The following is a 22600-nucleotide window of genomic DNA, read 5'->3' on the forward strand; positions in this document are numbered from 1 at the left end:
CAGAAAGCACTCATTAGAATGTTAGCTGTTAAATTTATTATCGAGCACATATTAGCACAGCTGTTGTGTTTGCTTTAAATCTATCCATTATATTTAAAGGACATTTAAAAAAAAAAAAACTGTCACTGTTGAACAATACATGCAAATTCGGAACTACTGGAAACCAGACCTCTTGCCTCTTGTCTTTATATTCATATTCTATAAGCAGTATTAATGCACATCAAGACTTACAGTTCGTGTTTATCCTAATTGCTTCCTCTGTAGCCCCAAGTGCCCCTCCACAATCTGTCACTGTGTTAACAGTTGGAAGCCACAATAGCACAAGTATTAGTGTTTCCTGGGATCCTCCTCCTCCGGATCATCAGAATGGAATCATCCAAGAATACAAGGTAGGGCCTGGGTGAAGAAGCAAGGCTCACAGAAAAGCTTCCCAGAGAAGTCTCAGTGTCACATGCATGAAGCTCATCTCCAGAAGCCCTCTTCTTGAGTCTGAGTGTAGAGTAATTTTTCTATCTTTGTGTGACAAGTAAAGAAACAAATACATAGGGGATTGGAACCTAACTCCAAGACACAGATAACAAAAACTCACTTGGACAAGTAAACCCTAACAGTGGAGTGGTTTGGTTTGGTTTGGTTTGGTTTTGATGGGGTTTTTGTAGAGTGTGATTCCAGAATCTCAGAGATTTAGAGAGATTGGGTACAGAGTAGGTAATGAAGCCTTCATTCCAGAAACATCCTGTATCATTGTTATTAAATTTCTGTGTAATGGGCCTTAGCAGGGATGTTTTTAAACTGTGGTCTCATAAAAAGATGCTTCCAAGGTTTAGAGAGTAGGGGTGGGGATAGGAGGGTGGGCAGCACCAGCTCTCACTCTTAAGTCCTGCTTTGGTCAACTTATTGAGGTTTTGTAAAATATTTCACTTGAAAAAGGGGAGCCATTATAAAACCAAATTATGAAAAAACTTATAAAAAATAGTTTATTATCTCATTTTTCAAATGATAATTTTGTTGCTGTTTAGAAATTATAGATCCATTCTTTTCCTGCCATCGTTTGATGTTTAAGAGACAGAAGATGTCTAACTTTGGGAAATAAGACTCTGATTAGCTGTGATGTGATTAGACCACATATGATAGTAAAACGCCTCATTAAACCTTATAAAAATTCAAAACCATGATTTTGCTATTAATAAATGTATATGGAATCCTAACAATTAACATGCTAGATAGATCTATTAGAATAGAAGCTAAATGCCCCATCTCATCCTGAAAGTTTAGAGTTGGTATGCAAAATGAAGCTGAATATTGCACTGAAAATATTGCAGATTGAATTATGTTATTTCTAAGAAAAAACAAAATTCAAAATAGAATTTTCTTAAACTAATGAATGATTAACTTACTGAAACCATGTGTACAAGCACTTACTCTAAAATTATTCCTATCACTTTATAAAGAAACATTTGTAAGAAATATAAGAATAAGTGTTTTACAGTATCATAATTACACATAAATATTATATATGTATATGTATAAATTTTACAAGGATTAGGGCACGTTGTTTTAATAGCAAAGAATGATCTATTCTGGTGTGTGTGTGTGTTTTAATGAGGTTAGGATTTTACTTTTGTATCATTTGGAACTAAATTTCCTAAACTTCCATATACTGAAATACCGATTTTGATTATAACATGGTAATTTTTGTCATAAGTTGTAAGCTTTCTCACTCATATGAGAGTGCCTTATTTTGCTAACAAAGTGTATATTTTGGTTAGGCCTAAATATTCCTACATTAGTAACATAAATATCATTGTGTAAATAAAAGAAATATACAATTCACAGGAATTACTTTAAATAAAATGTTTCAGGAATTTACCTGTTTCAGAAACAAACCATGTGTGTTCCCACTTACGTATCTCCATGTAGATTATAAAATACTGTAGACTATGAATACAAATATGTGTACACAGTAGGATTCTTTTTATAATGCATTTGACAGTAACAAATCTCCATATCTCAGGACAAAGTATGCCTTAAAATGTGATTCTTACTTGCAGTCAAAGCCTGGGTTCTTTCACATCAGTCTTTAAAGACTTTCCACCAGTTTGTTCTCATGCATGTGTCTGTGTATATGTACATATGTTTTGATCAATATTGAGATTTATTACTGTCAGTGTAAATATTGGCTTTAATTTCATCTCAGTCAATACTTATAACTTAGGTCAATTAATCTTGTTAACTACTTCTGGGTAAGTTAATATTTTCTTAAATAAAATATAAATTACTTAGATGTGCACCAATATCACTTGGATATTACAACTAATAATCACCATATTTTAATAGATTATATGCATGATAAACCTTGATAAATAAATTAAGCAGAGAAGTTTATGTGTTTTAATCCATACCCAAATACCGTTTGCAACCAAGGACCACTTTCCAGAAGTGTTAAGGGAATCACTGTGTTGTAAGCATTCAGTGTTGATTGTAAGATATAAAGGAACATGGCATAGTTTTAGCTTCCCTTAATAGTCTTCCTTTAATATGTACACATACACACACACATACACATAGATAAATAAACCGCAAAAATTAGGCTTTAGAAAATGTCATTTACAAATACTTCTGTAAGCCGAGAGAATAGATTGGTCACTACTGAAAAAATATGTCATCAATTTAACAGAAAGGATAATTTTATATTCTTTTGTTATTCATTTACATTTCTATAGATCTGGTGCCTGGGGAATGAAACACGATTCCATATCAACAAAACTGTGGATGCAGCCATTCGATCTGTGATAATTGGTGGATTGTTCCCAGGTATTCAATACCGGGTGGAGGTTGCAGCTAGCACGAGTGCAGGGGTTGGAGTAAAAAGTGAGCCGCAACCAATAATCATTGGTGAGTATAATCGTTGGTGGGTACGTCTCTGTGGCCTGGGCTTCAGAGTTAGCCAACTGGTAACAAGGTAGATGATATTTTTAATCTGTATCCTAACAGTGGATATGCAGCAATGAGTGATAGGGTGCACTCATCATATAGGCAAATAGGTTGACTGACTCGGGTTTCTTATAAAAATAATTAGCAATTTCTTGTGCTTTTAAGTTCCCCAGAAAATTCTTTAAATTATAATCACTAAGTGTTTAAATGCTGAAAGTTGGTTTGAAAATGATTTTTAATCAATAATTTCATTAGCAATTTTGATGTCATTGAAATATAATAGGAAATGAGGCACTTACTGAAGAAAGTGCTTTATGTTTCAAACCCTCTAAGCAAGGAAAAAATGTCAAAATTTAATCAGAAACAGGCCAAAAGAAACTTTGTAATCCAAATATATTATCCTGAAGAAGAAATCCCTATTAAATCTACTATCATCATTACAGAAAATTGTTCCCTATTAGCATTGATTTTGTTTGCCTGTTCTTGAAATATATGTAAATGGAATTACACAGAATATAATATTTTGTGTCTGGCTTCTTTCACTAAACAGTGTTTTTGAGATTTACCCATGTATGTATCATGCAATTCTTATGTTTTGTTTCTGAGCAGTAGTCAATTGGGTGAATATATCTTATTTTGTTTCTCTGCTTTTCTCTTGAGGGAATTTGAACATTCCTGTGTAAGTCTTTTTGAGGACATATGTTTTTATTTCCTTTGGAGAAATACCTAGACGTGGAATTTTGGGGTATAGGGTTGATATAGTTTATAAGAAACTGTAAACACTGTTTTATATTATTGTATAATTTTATACTTTCACTAGCAAAGAATATGACTTGCAGTTTTTCTACCCCATTGTCAACATTTGATGTTGCCAGTCCATAATTTTAGTCATTCCAATAAGTATGAAAGAGTACCTCACTATTGTTTTTACTTCAGTTTTCTTTGATGACTAATGATGTTGAACAACATTACATGTGTTTTATTGGCCATTCACATATTTTCTTTCTTACAATTTCCAAATCTTTGCCTTTTTAAAACTGTGTTGTTTGTCTCTTGTTACTGGATAGGAGAACCGATACATTCTGGATACAAAATCTTTGTCATATATTATTTATTGCAAATATTTTCTCCTGGTCTATGGATTCCCTATTTCTTTTATTAACAATGTCTTTTGATTAGCAAATTTTTAAATTTTTTAAATTCTTCATGTTTAGTGCTTTCTAAGAAATTGTGTCCTATCTGTAGATAGTGAAGATATTTTCTTAGATTTTCTTCTAGCAGCTTTATAATTTTAGCTCTTATGCTTATGGCTATAATTTATCTTAAAGTAATTGCATGTGTTTTGAGAGTTGAGGCTTATTTATTTTCCTAAATGTATCAGTACATGTTTTATTAAACTTTTCCCTATTTGATTTTTATAACTATAAAATTTCCTTTTCGGGGCGCCTGGGTGGCTCAGTCGTTAAGCGTCTGCCTTCGGCTCGGGTCATGATCCCAGGGTCCTGGGATCGAGCCCCGCATCAGGCTCCCTGCTCCGCGGGAAGCCTGCTTCTCCCTCTCCCACTCCCCCTGCTTGTGTTCCCTCTCTCACTGTGTGTCTCTCTCTCTGTCAAATAAATAAATAAAATCTTAAAAAAAAAATTCCTTTTCTACTTTTCTATATTATATATAAACTTACTTTTATATATTACCTTTTCATCTTATGACCTTACTCCCCTCATTTATTTATTTTAATACTTGTGATGTATTTTTTCAGGGTGTATTCGAACAATATTCTGTCTCCTTTCTTCTTATTTGTGTTACTATGTTAAAATCTACTGAATCATATCAAAAGGTGAATAAACCTTACATTCCTGGGATAAATCACACTTGATCAAAATGTACTATGTTTTCTACAGATATTACTGGATCTAACTTGCTAACATCTGGTAAAGAATTTTGCATCAATTTTCATGTGGGATATTGATCAATAGTTTTCTTCTAATGTCATTGTCAGGTTTTAGAATCAAGACGGCTAACCTTGTAAAAGGGGTTGGGAAATATCCCATTCTCTGCTATAGTCTAAGAGTTTTTGTGAGCCTTTTATTATTTCTTACTTAAATTCTTTCTAGAATCAGTTATAATATCTGTGCTTATAGTGTTCTTTGTGGATTCTGTTTATATTTATGAATTTGCATTTATTTAGAATTGTTATTATTCCTGTGTTGGTTGTGTTAAATGGATTTTTGGTTTTGCCATCAATGAATTGTTCTGATCTAAGTTGTTGAATTTATTGTTATATGCTTATTTGCATATTTGCATTATCTCCTTATTTATAATCCCCTTTAATTGTAATGTTTCAGGATGTGTAGTAATGTCATCTCTTTTATTCTTTTTTTAAGATTTTATTTATTTGAGAGCAAGAACACAAGCAGGGGGGGCAGAGTGAGTGGGAGAAACAGACCCCTGCTGAACAGGGAGCCCGATGCAGGGCTTGATCCTAGGACCCTGAGATCATGACCTGAGCCGAAGGCAGACACTTAACCAACAGAACCACCCAGGCGCCCCCCCATCTCTTTTATTCTTATGATGAGAATTTGTGTTCCCTCTCTCCTTCTCTTTCTTCTCCCCCTTTTTTTGCCCCTCCACCCCTTCAATTTCAAGCAATCTTGATAAGGATTTGTCAGTGTTTTTAATCTTTTCAATTATAAACTTTTGGCTTTGCTAGTTTTGTTTATTTGTTTTCTAATTAATTAATTTCTGCTATTTTTTCTTTTTTGTTGTTGCTTCTTAAGATAGAAATTTATATCAATGATTTGGACCTTTCTAATACAGAAATGTAAACTTATACATTTCTTACTAGACACATCTTCAGCTGAATCTTACACATTTTGAGGTGTTATGTTTCCATTTATCACAATGTTAAAAATACTTTTCACTTCACCTAAGGATTTCTTTTTCTTTGTAGAGGTTGTTTGGCAGTGTATTATTACATTTCCAAATATTTTGGGATTTCACAATAGCTTTTTCTTTCTGATTTATAATTTAATTCCACTATGGTTAGAAAATGTACATTGTATGAATTTAGTCTTTCAAATATGGAGAATTATTTTATGGCTCGACATTTGGTCTTAGGAAATGTTCCTTGTGCATTCGAAAAGTATGTACATTTTTCTGTTCTGGAGAATCGTTCAGGTCTTTACTGATTATCTGCCTGTTTATTCAGTCAATTAGTAAGAAAGGAGTCTGGAAATTTATTATAATTAAAGATTTTGGTGTTCTTTCCATCTATAAGTTTTTGTTTCATATATTTTGCTACTTATTTTAAGAATACATCTTAAGATTATTATATCTTATTAAGGAACTTACCTTTATCATTATGGAATCCCCACTTTATTACCTAGTAAGGTTCTTTGTCCTGAAATATACTTTGTCTAATATTAGTATAGCTACATTATATTTTAAGTGTTTTCATGGTTTGTGTTGTTTCCATCCTTTTACAGAGAAATTGTACATTTCTATTATTTATATTGCATGTTAAGTCTGTTTTAAATTCAATATGACGATTTTTGCCTTTTAATTGGAATGTTTAGACCAATAACTTCAATGTAATTAGTGATGCATTTGGACTTAGAATTACCATCTTGCTATTTATTTTCTATCTGAATTTGTTCCTATTTTCCTAATTTCTTTTGGATGAATTAAGTAGTGTTCTGTATTCTATTTTATATCCACTATTGGATTCTTAGGTATAACTTTTTTTTTTAATAATGATTAGTCTAGGATTTGCCTATCAAGACCTTAAAAAATATAATTCCATTTTCATTCCTCTCAATATTTTTGCTATTGTTATAGTTTTACTCTTATACATGTAGTAAACACCAATATACAAACTAAAGTATTATTATTATTTGCTTTGTTTAAACCATTAGTTATCTTTATCTTTTAAGTAAATTAAAAACTAAGAAAAAAATTTTATATTACTCAAAATGTCACTCATTTTTTGTCAGATATTCTGTTCTATAAATTCAATCTCCTCAGTCTCCCTGAGTTCCTCTATCTCTTTAGCTCAGGAATTTTGTTTAGCCACGTTTGGGTTCCCCTTCACTGCATCACATTTTAGTATTGTCTTCAGATCGAAAGCTATGAAAATAGTAAGATCTCCCTTGTTTATTTTCCCTTTCCCACAATCCTGCCCTTTTGTTTTACATATTTTGCCTACTTTTCTACTTATTTATGGTAGGATTACATGTCCCATACCTGTTATTTCTTTATGGGCAGAAATGGAAGTATCCAGTGAATTATTAATTCTATATAATACTTTTCTGTTCTAGAATTTCCATTTGTTTTCTTTTACATGTTTCATTTATTGTAATAGCTACTTTAAAGTCCTTTTCTCCTAATTTCAACATCTGTGTCATCTCATGGTCTATTTCTATTGATTACTTTTTCTCTTGACCTTTGGTTGTCTCTTCCTTTTTTTTTTTTTTCTTCTTTCTTTTTTTGCTGTTGTTATTTTGCTTGTTTTTGCTTGCTGAGTAGTTTTTTACTATATACTATACATTGCAGATGCATACCATAAAATTTTGTGATCTTCTAAAGAACGTTGGGTTTTATTCTAAAGGGAGTTGATCATCTTGATTTTGTGGGGACTTGGATTTTACCTTTGTTAATATGGGACTGTTTATGTTTTGACCTTTTTCTCAGAGCAAAATCTCAGTTTGACCTTTACTTCTAAGTCATGGCCCTTAAGAGGCTTCAGTGAAAAGCCTACTATGTTGATCAAGCTAAAAACCCAACTTGATGAAATTCAAGGTTTAAACACAATTTTCTCTACAGTGAACATCAGCTGAAAAGTCTGTTGAGCATTTTCAGCCTTCTGGCTTTTGATATTCACCAGCTTCTTGGAATCTTCATTCTGCATGCACAGTTAAGAGTTCATCTTATGATTGAGGGGGAATTCGTACAAAGAGTTGGAAACATCACTTTCGCATGGCTCTTTCACATGGCTTCCAAGTGAAAATTTTCAGTCACTCTGTCATTTCAGAACTGTATCCTCTGACACCTCATAGCAATACAATTGAGGTTTTCAGTTTGGGTTCTAGCGCTTAGCACTGTATGGTTTGAAATCTTTAAGGGGAAAAGAAAGCCTCATAAGTGCAGATTTCCCCTAGTGCATTTCCCTTCTTTCAAGGAACAAATACCTTCAGTTCTTCCTGCTCTTATTTGCTTATTAGTATCTTTAATATATTTTTAAATATTCTTCCTAGAGTTTGCATATTTTAAGAATACTTACCCAGACTTTGATACAATAGAATGTGCCAGTCCCACTAATTTCTGTTTGTTTTTGGAAATGATGTGCACAGAGCACACTGCCAATTTCTGGGAAATTGTTTCTTATTACAAAATATTTATTGTATATGAAGAGATTTAACATTCAGTCATACTGTTGATTTTTTTATATTCTCCAAGTTTTTGTTCTTTTATATATTAAAAGCATTAAAAAGAAAAAGTTATAGTATTAACTTTTCTTTAAATTGCCTTCCCTTTCTTAATTAGTCATACAGACGGAATTAATTTTTTAACCTGAGGGGAACCTACAATCTTGCCCTTCTGAGATTTTCTAAAATAAATTGTAATAAGAGAGAAATACAGGTACACCCAAAAGGACTTAACTGATACACACACACACACACACACACTATGCTATTTAGAAGTAAACCATTAATTTTTCCCTTAAAAATGTTTATGAAACATATTTAAAGGGCATTGTTTTCTGTGAGAACTCCTAGATAAGTAAACAAAGCTTTGTGGGTTTTTATAATTTTCTTTTACTGTCTATAACATATATGAAATGGAATATTTCTAACCCAGATTGTCAAGTATCTATATTTTTCTTTTCTGTGTTTTCTATTATTTTTATTAAGAAGTATAATTCTCAAGTAAGGAAAAGTTTTTTTTTTTTCTTTTTTTGTAGTGACTATGTATTGTTCACAATATTTGGGGGATTTGTTGTACTTGGAGGCAAGTAAAACATTACAAGAATACCATTTAACCAAGCTCATGTCATGTCAATTAAGAACTTAACAACTGTATAGTAATTTTAAAAAAGGAAAACTAACTTAGAGTATTTTAAATCAAATAGAAAGTTTTGCTTAAGTTTCTATTATTTTAAAAAGACTAAGTGTCTTCAACTGTATAATTACTACCTTTTATTTTTTTAGTATATCATACAACTGTTTCCAAATTTTGTATGAAATAAAAAAATAATCTAATAAATGATATTTCTATCTCTGATTTGTGTAGTTAGAATGTGCAATATTCAAGATGTGATCAAATAGAATTGTACCACTTGGAATAAATGCATGCTCACACATGTGCACGCACACACACACACACACAAGCACAATTCAACACAGAAAAGGCTATTTATACTCAAGAGATTTATTTCTTTTTAATATCTATTGTTGTACTAAAGAAGCCTTTAATTGTTTCTTTAATTACTCCTGCACATCTACCTTAACATCTTGTCTGCTAACCTTATCCACACAGCTGTTATTCCTTAGTTGAAAAGTGATTTAGTGATGGCTAATCTCCTTTTTCTGTTTCAATTTGTGCTTTCTCTATTGTCTGCTCAGTACTAGAAACAGCACTTGAACTGACTCAAGCTCTACCTCATTTCCCCTTTGCTTTAATTAAATCATGTATTGGCATTTGATGTAATTCATGGCTGATAATTTTAGATTTGTCTTATGCCAGACTATGTACTGTTTCATCTATTCCTTTTCACTTTCATTTTCATTCCAGAAAGTTCCAATAAGGGAATATTAATTAAAATATTATATAAATAAAATGAATAGCCATACACAGGTTTACAAGCATTATTGTTCTTTGTATTTTCCACTGGTAAGATGACTTTACATCAAAGTGTCCATAGTTCTTCTATATTGTTGCACTTACACACAGAGAAATGCAACCACATACATTTACATAAATAAGCATCAAAGAGTATGCCATATAATAAATTTACTTTGATTTACAATTTTCAGTAATCTTGCTTAATAATATAGCTATTGTTTCTTTAATCATTTGGCCATTTAGTGCTTACCTTATATAGTTGGTAATAATATGTGGAACAGCTGCAAACTTTCACAGTCATAGGTACAATTGAATCTGATGTGTCTAATTAATTTTTAGTCCAACAAATTAGTTTTGTTCTTCATTACTCTCCAATGGGAGGAAGACATTACATTTCATTATATTTTTTGTCTGCAAGAACAATGGAGCATTACAGGTCACACACATCCCTTGTCTATGCTCTAATTAGCCCAACTGACAACATTGTTTCAAATATACCAGCAGCATAAGAAACAGTAATACACCCTTGGTAACATAAATATTAAACTATATAAAATATCATATTTTATGAACCTTTTACACAAATGAAGGACAAATTTTCTTTTCTCCTTGTTCTATAATGTGTTTGTTTTCTTTTTAGTAATTCTTAATAGCTATAAAAATCAGCAGCTATGTGTATGTCTCATATTGAAAATATGAGTTCATTTTAAAAATATTTTTATTTATGTTTATATATATAATAACTAAGGACAGATAGATTGGGAAAATTAAGCAGGTTTATTACATAAGTGAATCTGGGTTTTACATCTGGAATTTAACACAACAGACATTTCAGAAATGGAATATAAGTATGTATAAGAAAAATGCTAACAGCTATAACAAACAAGCCTATATACTGATTGGCTAGACAAAATAAAAGTGTTTGTTTTTTTTTTCTTATTCATAGCTCAGTCTATTATGGATTAGCAGAATGGAACTTGGGGTTTCTACTCCACAGAGTTATGTAGGGAACTTTGATCCTTCCAATCAATAGCTCTGCCATCTCTTACAGGGGTCAGAATCCTCCAAAGATCCCTTCTTTCTATTTAACATTAGGAAAGAGAGAAGAATGTCAAGTATTGTCCCGGTAGTATATGGGTCAGGTCTAGAGGTAGTATGCATAACATGCTTATGCAGTATTATCCAATAACTCAGTCACTTTGCTACACTTCAACTACAAGTGAGTCTGGGATATGTTGGCTAATTTTTTGACCTGGAAGAAAGGAGAAACTGGCAAACAAGTCATCTGTGGTTCTTGAGACTCTCACATCTAGACAGTTTACAACTTACATCCCTGAAGTTCCCTGAGTGGCTCTTAAAGTAACCCTTACCCATACCTGGGTCATAATTTTGTGTCATAAACTACTGTGTTCTTATCAGCCTCTTTACATACATCATCTTAAATAATACTCCCAACTATTTGAAATAGTACTGTTGCCAACTAAGAGAAACAGGTACTTGAAAAGATTAAGTGCCCTACATAAGGTTATTGCTTATTTAAGTTGGTAAGTGGCAGAGATGATAACCAAACAGAAAACTTCAAAGACCATGTTCTTTCTAATATATTGTAATGCCATGATAACTAAAACAATGAACATCATACATGTGATGTGATATGCTGAAATTTGCCACTTATATTTTGATTTCAATTTATTTTTAAAGTCTTTGATTAGGAATTAGTAGGATATGTTATTGACATTACAAATCACTTAATTCCCAGTGTGTAAATATCTTAATCTTTTAAATAGACACCTAAATCTTTGCTTTTCAGTGATACTATGATTCTGTAAGTTTTAACCTATTTTAAAATGTGGATTAAGATTTTCTTAATTATCTCTGAAAGGTCTAACCTACCAAAACCATGACTATTTCTAGAGTAATATTAGTCCAGATTTAAATGTGTATTTTAGTAACATAAACCTTAGACTTAGTATTAAAGTTGTCTTTTTAATTCAACTTTCAAGCAGATTTTCAAATTAGTTCAGTTTTAAGGGAATATATGAGTTTTTCCTTTTTGTGACATATACATATTTTAATTATAGATACTAATCTCTATGAAGTACATAATTGTCATTGTTTTATACAGTAGTTTTAATACATTCCAAAAAATTAAAGGGTGTTTGATCAAAATAAGCTCCTTGTTAGTCTATTAAGGACAATATTAAATTACATATTTTTAAACCATGAACATTTGAATTTAGTCAGTGCTATAGAGGAAATACAATTTGCAAATTTTGTGAATGTTGTAGTTATTCTTTTTATTTTAACAAGACTATATTAAAGCATAATTTACCTAACTAAAGAGAAGTTGCTGCTATTTTGCGCCCTAGCACTTATTTTAGTACTTATTTATAAGGCAGTAAATCAAGGAGCAGTTCTGAATCTATTCATAGTAAACCAAAACATAAGGAAGCCATGTTCTTAATCACAGTTTAGACTCATAAAATATGAGAACTTATAAAATATGCTTCTTCTGAAACTTATAAAATATGCTTATCAATAATTGTGATGGGATCAGAGCACAAATATTACCTGCCTTCATAAGAATTTTCTAATTTGGTACACTATGTATGAATTCCTGTGTTTACTTTCATAATAATGTCGACTAAAACTATTATTTCTTCCACAGGGGGACGTAATGAAGTTGTCATTACCGAAAACAATAACAGTATAACTGAGCAAATCACTGATGTTGTGAAGCAACCAGCCTTTATAGCTGGTATTGGTGGTGCCTGCTGGGTAATTTTGATGGGTTTTAGCATCTGGTTGTATTGGCGAAGAAAGAAGAGAAAGGGACTCAGTAACTATGCTGGTAAGAGACTATTTCTAGCTAAGAAAATCTCCTGTCTTTAGGAACATGATGAGATGAAAGAGAGGGAATGGGAATGAATAATTAGTGAGTGAATGAACGAACGAATGAATGGATGTTTTGGCTTGTTGTAAACACCTGCTCTGTAAAATGCAATTATAAATATGCTTTAATGCATTTCTTCTCACCGTATCACATTATGACCATAAGGCAAGTTTTTGCTTGTACCTCCAGTGAAGCCTAACAAGAGTGCACACGGATAAATGTGTAACCATTTTTTCTCAATTAGTTCTTCAAAACGCACACACACACACACACACACAGACTGTATGCCATGAAGCCATTATCTGAGAAGTGGATTTAGGCAAGATCATTACTAACATGCTCAGGAAGAAAATATTTGAAATATAGCTTCTAGTATTTCAAGATGCAGATTACAATAGGAAATGTCCCAGATGGCAAATAAAAACAAGGAAAAAAATCTCATCAGAATTAATAAGACTGATGAAGCATGAATTGATTTACTAGTCTAGTCTATCTATTTCAAGGTGACCAATCAGCATTTTAGAAAGGAGAAAAAGGAAAAGAAAAAGAAGCAGAAGAAGAAAAAAGGAGATCCTAGATGTTCTAGCTATTTGCAAAAATGTTTTCTTCTTAGAATCTGAAACAGAATTTCAAGGATGTCAAAAATTGTGGTCTTCAAAACATTTCCAAGGCAGAGAGGGAGTGGAATTATCAAGTCAGTGATTTAAAGAATGAACTCAGTATTGAAGCTATGTTCAATACCAATTTTAATTGCAATTCATTTTAAGTGTTTCCTCTAACAACAACAATCATAAAAATATGTTGTCTCGCAATATTTCACACTTTCTAAAATGTACAAGGGAACAATTTTAATTTAACATCATCCTACAAACACTTCAGAATTTTTTGATGCATTTTATTCAATCTTCTATTTCTAGTTTTAACTTTCAGTTTAAATGTTTATAAATGTCTTAATAACTGATTTTGACAGAAGCTTCATAGTTTATTAAGCTTATAAGCTGCTCTGGCTTGCAGGCTTCTTAGTCGCTGATGATGTCTAAATAGTGTAAAATAAAAGGGAAAGCACCCATTTGGTTGTCTTGCTTGTTATCTGACAGCATTCAAATGTGATCTTTCTATTATAGCATTGTGGCTCATGTCCATATCTTATGAAAATGAAGGTTATTATTTACTATTAGAGTAAATTTCCATGACTGGAGAAAGCAGGACAGTGTATCCATTGAAAAGGGGATTCCATGCTTTGTGACTTGCAATCATTCTGCCTTTCTCATGTCTCATTGGTTGCTGATGGCTTCTTCCTTGTGCTTTGTCATCTGACTACTGTATCACTACATCACTGAGGGATTCTTTCCAGTAAGGGATGCTAGGCAATAACTAGTGTCAATGTCTTGAACATTCATACTTTAATGTACCTTCTTGTTCTGCAGTCCAGTCCTCTACCTTCATTCCTTGTAGACATTGTCATCAACCCATCCATTTAATCAGTCGCTGTGTTACAGTTCATCTCTATGACATATGTATGAATCATGTAAATCATAGGGAAGAGCTGATTTAATTCGTGGGCTAGTTTGTGTTCATCCCTTCACTTGATTGTAGTGAAAATAATATAAGATTGACTGCTCTGGTTTCAATGCAAAACTCTAAGATACCCATATTTGAGGTGTTGCATTTTTATCCTCCACATTCATTCTCTCACTCCTATAAATAACATAGTTCTCATAACTAGTAGGTTTATGCTTTTTGTAAAATTATGTCAGACAGACTTCTTTTTTCTTTTTCTTTTCCTTTTTTTTAAATGGCAGTTCTTTGCAAAGCCTATGCATTAAATTTGAAAATATCTGTTGGTCTTTGAGCTTAACAAGAATAGTACATTTCCTATTATCATTTCTCATTGTGATTGATATCCATCTGCTTGTAGAGGAACTGCTAACTCAGAAGGTGCTATGCCCTTCAAATATTTTGGAATAAGGCCAAGCCAGAGAGCAGCTTTTCAAAACCTTTATACTTAATTGATAGATGGCTGACTCTCAGAATGGATTCACCTTCGACTAATAATTTGCCTTCTAGCAGCTGCTGTTGTCTTCTAGGTGAGAAGCAAATGAAAATCCAAACCATAGGTACCTAGCATTGCATATCTGCCTTGGTGAAATTTTTTACACATTTCCCTACATATCTATCCTATCCTCCACCTGTTAAAATTTTCATGTTCTTGTGCTTATACAACTTTAAAAGGGGGGGATTTTTAAATAGGTATGATTAGTGGAGTATACATCATAGGCTTAAATTTCTGATACTTCATGCATGAGTTAATGATCCATTTAAGAGCACAAAAATTTCATACAGGGCTATTTTTTTCTTTCTTTGAACTGTGTTATAAAAATTATAGAGAATATACTCTATTTGTATATATTTTGGTTTTCATAAAAAATTCTGTGGGAATTTTATAAATTTTACAAGCATGGAGAAGTGATTTTACTCACAAAGTGAAAAGACTAATATTTTCACTTTTTCACTGCATGATAATGTCTATGTGGTGTCCAAACTATTAATTCATGAGAGCATTGGTACTTTTTTTTCCTAAATAAACAAAAAAATGAACTTTGAGGTTAAGTATTTAGATTAATTTTATAACATAAGACACTTCATTTATTTCAAACTCCAATTCTGATCTTAGATTATACTTAAACAGCTGATGCAATTTACATATATTAAGATATACATATATATCTGATGCAATTTACATATATACATGCATTTCAATAAAGCTTGACTGACTCTAAGTAGAATTGTAATGCAGGTAAAATTTGATTTCAGCTCTCCCTTTTTCCTACTTCATTCCAAGTCTCTTCTTAACCAATAGAGATAGAATAAGGAAGATTTTAACTAGTGGGAAGATATGTAAATATCTTTCAGGTTAGAGATTCTAACTCTCTGCAAGATGCCTTCCACTCACCCTGTGCAGGCAAAAACTTACTGATTTTTATTATAGCTAGTCTTTGGTTCTCTGTCATGTGGAAAATTATATTTGAAATGTCTAGAAGGAGGAAAAAAAATGTGTGCTACTTAGTATTGATATTTTTCTTATATATCAGAGGATTTAACATATTTATCATAAGACACTAGTGGAATGACACCTTACATTATAAAAACAACTATCAAGAATCAAATGCAAACGTATATTTAAATGATCTGGGGGGTGTCTGGGTGGCTCAGTCGGTTAAGCGCCTGCCTTTGGCTCAGGTCATGATCCCAGGATCCTGAGACAGAACCCCACGTTGGGCTTCCTTCTCAGTGGGGAGTCTGCTTCTCTCTCTGCCTCTGCCCCTCTCCCCTGCTCGTGCTCTCTCTCTGGCTTGCTCTCTCTCAAGTAAATAAATAAAATCTTTTTAAAAAGATTTTAGAGGAGAATTTGGCTTGAACCTATTTTGCTTCTTTACACAGCAGATAGTGGAGATTTCCCCATGGCAATGTTTACACACTAACTTCTTATTCAATTTTTTTTTCCTGTTTATCCTTTATTTAAATTCTTCACACACAATCCCATGCCACATCTTTGCACATGGTGCAAAGAAGGGCAGCTGTGACAAAGTCCTTATATCTCATATTCTATGTGAAATCATTTTATACTTTCATTGAGCATCAAACGTTATTTACCTTATTCTCCATTGAGCACTAACAGTCTACTTGTCACCACATGTGAGGTTCCTGGCTGCTAGAATAATTCACCACCTGAGTTGTAACATCAAATGAATTATAAAAAGGCTTGGGCAGAAAATACAGAGAATATTAGGTAATTTTTGAATCTAGAGTAAATGTTTGATCATATGTATAACAGTGTTTGTGAATAAATAAATGAACAACCTAAGTTTGGGTAAAAATTATGGAGCTCTCATGAGGATACTATGTAACTATATTATATATATAATATACATGTTCATGTATATCCATTTTCTAATCCTCACAGAGGTTACATAACTCTTTTCAAACTTAGGTTGTTCACTTTTCTATTCCCAATTTCATTTGTCAACTTTGTAATGACAGTATATATATTTTCACTTGTAAAGGGGTGAGTGATAGTATATGAGTATTACCTCTGAGAATAACAGATTCTATGAAACTCGGTAAATATAAACAATTTAATGAGTGAGCAAATTATGAAGTACTAACCACTTCTTCCATAGGCTTTAAAAACCATTGGTGAAATATAAATTATTTGACAAAACTATCCAAAGACAACTAAAAGATTTGATGGAATTTTTATACTCTGATTATCTGGGCTGACTTAATGCTTATTAAAAGAGGATTAATCTACATTCATATTTGAGAAATAGTTTTTCAGGAAAGGGAATGAGGCTTGGCTGGCAACATTAAAGTTTCCATTTGGAGTAGGAAAATGTGGCCTACTAGAAATAGGCACTCTGAAACCTTCCTTACCTCAAAATGTCAGTTTACCACATTGCTCTATTTCCTTTCCACTTCAGTTCTAACAGGCATGAGATTAGGATTAATCCTGTCAGATAATAGTAGAGGTACTTTCTGTATGATAGAAACTTGCAAAACCTCTTTACCTCATATCCTTTATAAATATTGCAAGAAATTCAAAATATTTAATGCAATTCTAAAACACTTAAGGCTATGGTATCTGTAGAACTTTTTAGATACCTTAGCACTATCCAGTTAGTTTTAGGTAAAAACTTCTATATGTTGTTCCCTGAAAGTTCTTAACTTTAGATACTAGCAGGGACTCCTTCCTGGTAAAGATTCACACTTCTTTCAAATTTATCTCTGGTAAGTACAAAGTTATTACACTGTGATCATAAAAATCATGACTTGGGCAAAATTGTCCAACGACTTCTCCTTCCATCCCTCTTGCTTTTAAATTCAAGAAAATTCAACATTTCTTTGAAATGAAATCTACCTCAAACAGCTTTCAATTTGCCGTGGAATTTTTTTTTTCACTGCCCATAAAGAAAGACTGAAAGAAAGAGGAAGGAAGGAAGAAAGGAAGGAAAGAAGGAAGGAAGGAAGGAAGGAAGGAAGGAAGGAAGGAAGGAAGGAAGGAAGGAAAGAAGGAAGGGTGGGAGGGAGGGAAAATGCTAATCAAAACACCATATATGACTTCTATTTTACTCATTCTAATTGCTTGTCCTTATCCCTAGTCTACTTTTCATCTCATGGTCTAATACGACCCAGTTACTTTTGGTCTGCTTTTCAAAATGGAACAGATCTAAAAGTTTGGAGTGTGGGGTAAAAGGGAAACTTGAATATTCATCTTTTTTTCCCCTTGTTTTACAAAGACAACAAATCAATCTTATTATGATAAGAGTTGTTTTTTGTTTGATTAGTTTGGTTTTTGGTTTTCTTTTGTCATGGAAGCATACAAAATGGAGAATTTTCATGTATACCAAATTCTGTCTATGGACCATTTTAAGTTGGTCATGTATTTACATAATGTACTATTCATTTTTGCCTTTGTATAGTTGGTGCAAAGATAAGTGTCTTTATGGAATATTTTGTCAAAAGCAGTCTAGAAAGATTTGAAAACATTTTAATGATGATTGGAACACAAATAGAACTGGGTATGTCCTATTTTACTCACAACATTTAATTCTTTTTTTTTTTTAAGATTTTTATTTATTTATTGAGAGAGAGAGTGATAGAGAGAGAGCGTGAGAGGGGGAGAGTCAGAGGGAGAGGCAGACTCCCCACCGAGCAGGGAGCCCGATGCGGGACTCGATCCCGGGACTCCAGGATCATGACCTGAGCCGAAGGCAGTCGCTTAACCAACTGAGCCACCCAGGCGCCCCCAACATTTAATTCTTAATTGGTAAATATGAACCTTAGCATAGTGTCCATACTCTAACACATCTGAAAATTAACCCTGATGATATTTTTTCCCAGTTTTCTATTGTGTTAAAATACACATAACATAATATGTACTATCTTGACTATTTCTAAGTGCACAGATTGGTGTCATTAAATACATTCATAATGTTGTGCTATCATCACCACCATCCATCTCCAGGACTCTTGTCATCTTCTAAATTGAAATTTTATACCCTGTAAACAATAGCGCCCATCTCCCCCCTTCTCCAGCCCCTGGAAACCACCATTCTACTTTCTGTCTCTATGATTTTGACTGCTCCATCTACCTCGTATTAGTGGAATCACACAGTACTGGCCTTTTGTGACTGACATATCACTTAGCATGATGTCCTCAAGTTTAGCATATGTCAGAATTCTCTTCTTTCATATAGCTGAATTGTATGTGTATACAACATTTTTTCTTATCCATTCATCCATTTATGGACATTTGGATTGCTTCCAGGTTTTAGCTATTGTGAATAATGCTACTTTAATTCTTTGAGACCTAACTTTCAATGCGTTTGTGTATATACCAGAAGTGGAATTGCTGGATCATATGGTAATTTTATATTTTTAATTTTTGAAGAACCACCATACTGTTAACTGTTTTCCACTATGGCTGTACCATTTTATATCCCACCAATAGTGCACCAGCGTTCCCATTTCTCCACATCCTTGCCAGCACTTGTTATTTATTGTGTCTTGCATAGTAGCCATCCAGATGGGTGTGAGGTAGCATCTATTGTACTTTTGATTTTTATTTCCCTAATTAGTGATGTGGAGCATCCTTTCAAGTGCTTAATGGCCATTTGGATGCTATCTGTTTGATAAGATTTTGAGTGTTGCCTTCTAAGTTTAAATTTTACATTAAAAAAAAAAGATGTATTTACTTATTTTAGGGACAGTGCTGGGTTTGGCCAGCAAACCCTGAGGCGGCAAATGAAAAGATTACTCCAGACACCTAAATAGGAGAAAGGAGAGGGCAAGGGGACCAGGCGCTCTAGTGATGAAAGGTCCCGAGCCAAACTCAGTCTCCCCTTTAATTGCAGGTCTTATCAATACATCAAGTAAGAGTGGAAAAATAGAAAGGAATGTTAGGCTTTAATAATCAAGACATATATATATGGGGCAATGCATGATTGAAGCACGTGGAATGTTAGGCTTTAATAATCAAGACATAGACATATGGGGCAATGCATGATTGAAGCAAGCGGTGTTCTAAGATTGAGTAAATAGCAATTATGTGAAGCAGTGTCACCGAGTTGGTACTGGTTAGTAGAGAAAGAAAATAATAATTCCAAAGTGAAGCAAGCAGTGTTAGTGACGTGCGTGCAGGCTAAGGGTATGATGAATATGTGACCATAAGGTGAGAGTGTTTTTCATCTAAGTTAAACATTTACTCCCTAGGTGAGAGCATTGAGCCGCAATAAGGATCTGGTTGTTTTCAGCTCAGAAACTTCAAAGGAGACCCAGCATTCCAGGCACTCCTCCTTTGCTTTTTAATTGGTCTCATCTCAGGAGCCATATTTCACTTAAAACTTATCTATCCAGGCACTATGAATCCCGAGAGAGAGAGAGAGAGAGAGAGAGAGAGAGAGAGAGAGGAGACAGAACAAGCAGGAGGAACAGAGGGAGAGGGAGAGAGAATCTGAAGCAGACTCTGCACTGAGCGTGGAGTCTGTTGCAGGGCTTGATCTCATGACCCTGAGATCATGACCTGAGCCAAAACCAAGAGTCATATGCTTAACCAACTGAACCACCCAAGTGCCCCTAAAATTTACAGTTTATGAAGAATTTGCCATTGGTTAGTATGTAAAAGCTAAGTGCAACTTAATTTTCGTGCCTCTGCTTCAGTTATCCTCCTTTTCTCTGATATCACTTACTGCTTTAGCAATAATGGAAAGTTCGGGTGGGGACAAAAGAGCATCTAAATTAGGAAAATACTTCGCTTCTTTCCACATATCTTCTAAATGGCACATTTGGAGGTATAGCTCATCAGTGCCTCCTTATTTGCATATTCACAATGATATTCACAACATTATCTTAACTCTCTTTTAGTAGAGTAAAACAATCACTTGATAGTCCATTAAAAAACCACATAACTAGAAAGTCAAATCAGATGGAAAGCTAATTAGCTGTACTGTTTTCACATTTTGTGTGCATATTTTTTTTCCCTAATCAGGACTTTATTTAATAGCTCCAGTGCTCAATTTTTTTCATTAATTGTTTCAGATTAATTCTTCTTTTGTTGTTGTTAAAAGCAGTTATTAATGGGACCCGATGTGGTATGGACCACTGCTGATTCTTGATTCCCGTCACTTAGGCAAGCTTGTCAGGAAGCAGAGTAGCGATCAGTATTCTTTCATCTTCTCTAGGAACTGTTCATAGCCAGAAGGATATGTCAGGATTGTTTTATAATGAATTTTATAATGAATTTGAGATGGTACCTGAAAAATTGAGAAGGCAGTATATTTCAGGTGCCAGCCAGATGTTCCTCAAAGCACTACCTCCTGATAGACCCTGGGAATCATGATCATATCACCCAATTATGATGTCGTGAGAGATATCCCATTAAGTGACCTTCGGGAAGGGACTGGGGAACTGCATTTGGAAATTTACAAAATTTAAAGAGCAATCATATTTCATAGCCAAAATTTGAGGAATAGATGAATTATGGAGAGATTATTCAAATTAAAAAGTATTTATTATATGTATACTTTAACAATTTATCCTCTATTTAAGATATGAATCAATTCATAAAACGTTCTTTTATTTTTTTCTCTATTTTTTACTCATTAGGTAAATATATTCAGTATTTTTCAAAGATAAGACATGTTGGATTCATATCTGTGCAATGTTTTTTTTCTTAAGTTTTTGTTTTTAGTTTTTTTTTATGTTCCAAGTTTTTATGTAAATTCCAGTTAGTTAACATACAGTGTAATATTAGTTTCAGGTGTACAATATAGTGGTTCAACACTTCCACACAACGCCCAAGTGCACTCCTTAATCCCCATGACCTATTTTACCCTTCCCCCCCACTCTCTTCCCCTCTGGTAACCAGCAGTTTTTTCCTTCATCCCCAGGAATTGGTTAGAGATCTATATTCATTTTAGTCAGAATTGAAGTTTTGCAGTCCATAAACTTCTAAACACCAACAATTTTTTCATGATCTTCTAGTTACCTCGAGTGGCAAAATTTGATCCATGCTAATGTGAAACTATTCATACTGTTTTTATGTCGATAGCTTTGCGGAATGGAATTTAGTGTCCAAAGAGAGGGCTTCTCCAGATAGAGCTCTATGGAATGATTGTTGATGTGACTAATAAGTTTCAGAGTTTTATAAAGGCCTTAAGTTTCTGCAATGATTACATACAGTTTGACTGTGTTCAGTATCAGGTATTTGAAAATTTCATTTTTTGTGAAGGTTGGATGGTAAAACAAAGCACTCAACACATTATTTTCTATTAATTATAATTTATGTCTATTGTAATTGTAGTTGTTCAACTCATAGTGATTAATGGTGTCCCTAAAAGAATCTGTGATGATGAGGAATATGTCATCAATCAGTACCTGTTTCTCTTTTTCACTGGCAGGATGTTATTACCTGTTTGAACTCTTCTGTTTCAATTTCTGTTATGTGCATTTTATGTTGTGCCTTCTGATTAGGACACCCACATATTAAGATTAAAAGTCATGATTTGATAATCCCCCATTAATGCATGTTGATCTTCCAATGACACTATATATACCAATTTTAACAGTTTTCAATATCCAAACACAAATTGCCCTTTTGACTTAACCATACATTTGGCTTAAAGTATTTTTAAATGTCTTATTAAAGTTGGAGCAAATGATGGCTTTGCCCTGGGCCAAACCACTGCTTCTTATTCTCTGTGCAATTATGCTAATTATATTTTGTTAAAATTCCCAGAGGCCTCAGCTCTAAACTCAGGACCAATATGTAGTTGGTATTAATCGTAATTAATATTGACTACTTGTGTGTGTGTGTCTTTCTTTTTTTTAACAGTTACATTTCAAAGAGGAGATGGAGGACTAATGAGCAATGGGAGG

The 22600-nt window shown here is 33.2% G+C and overlaps 1 protein-coding gene across 4 annotated transcripts in view; it reads left to right on the forward strand.

Annotated features, from left to right (window-relative positions):
* ROBO2 (roundabout guidance receptor 2) overlaps positions 1-22600 on the forward strand; it is a 586782-nt gene that overhangs the window by 510722 nt on the left and 53460 nt on the right. For all 4 annotated transcript variants that reach the window (XM_035015144.1, XM_035015145.1, XM_035015146.1 and 1 more), the window contains exons 16-19: positions 265-389; positions 2724-2895; positions 12440-12622; positions 22557-22599. In XM_035015144.1, the coding sequence (XP_034871035.1) occupies positions 265-389; positions 2724-2895; positions 12440-12622; positions 22557-22599 (523 nt within the window). The remainder of the gene's footprint in view (positions 1-264; positions 390-2723; positions 2896-12439; positions 12623-22556; position 22600) is intronic.

This window comes from Mirounga leonina, unplaced genomic scaffold (genome assembly GCF_011800145.1).
Source record: "Mirounga leonina isolate KUSES-001 unplaced genomic scaffold, KU_Mleo_1.0 Mir_169, whole genome shotgun sequence".
NCBI lineage: Eukaryota > Metazoa > Chordata > Mammalia > Carnivora > Phocidae > Mirounga > Mirounga leonina.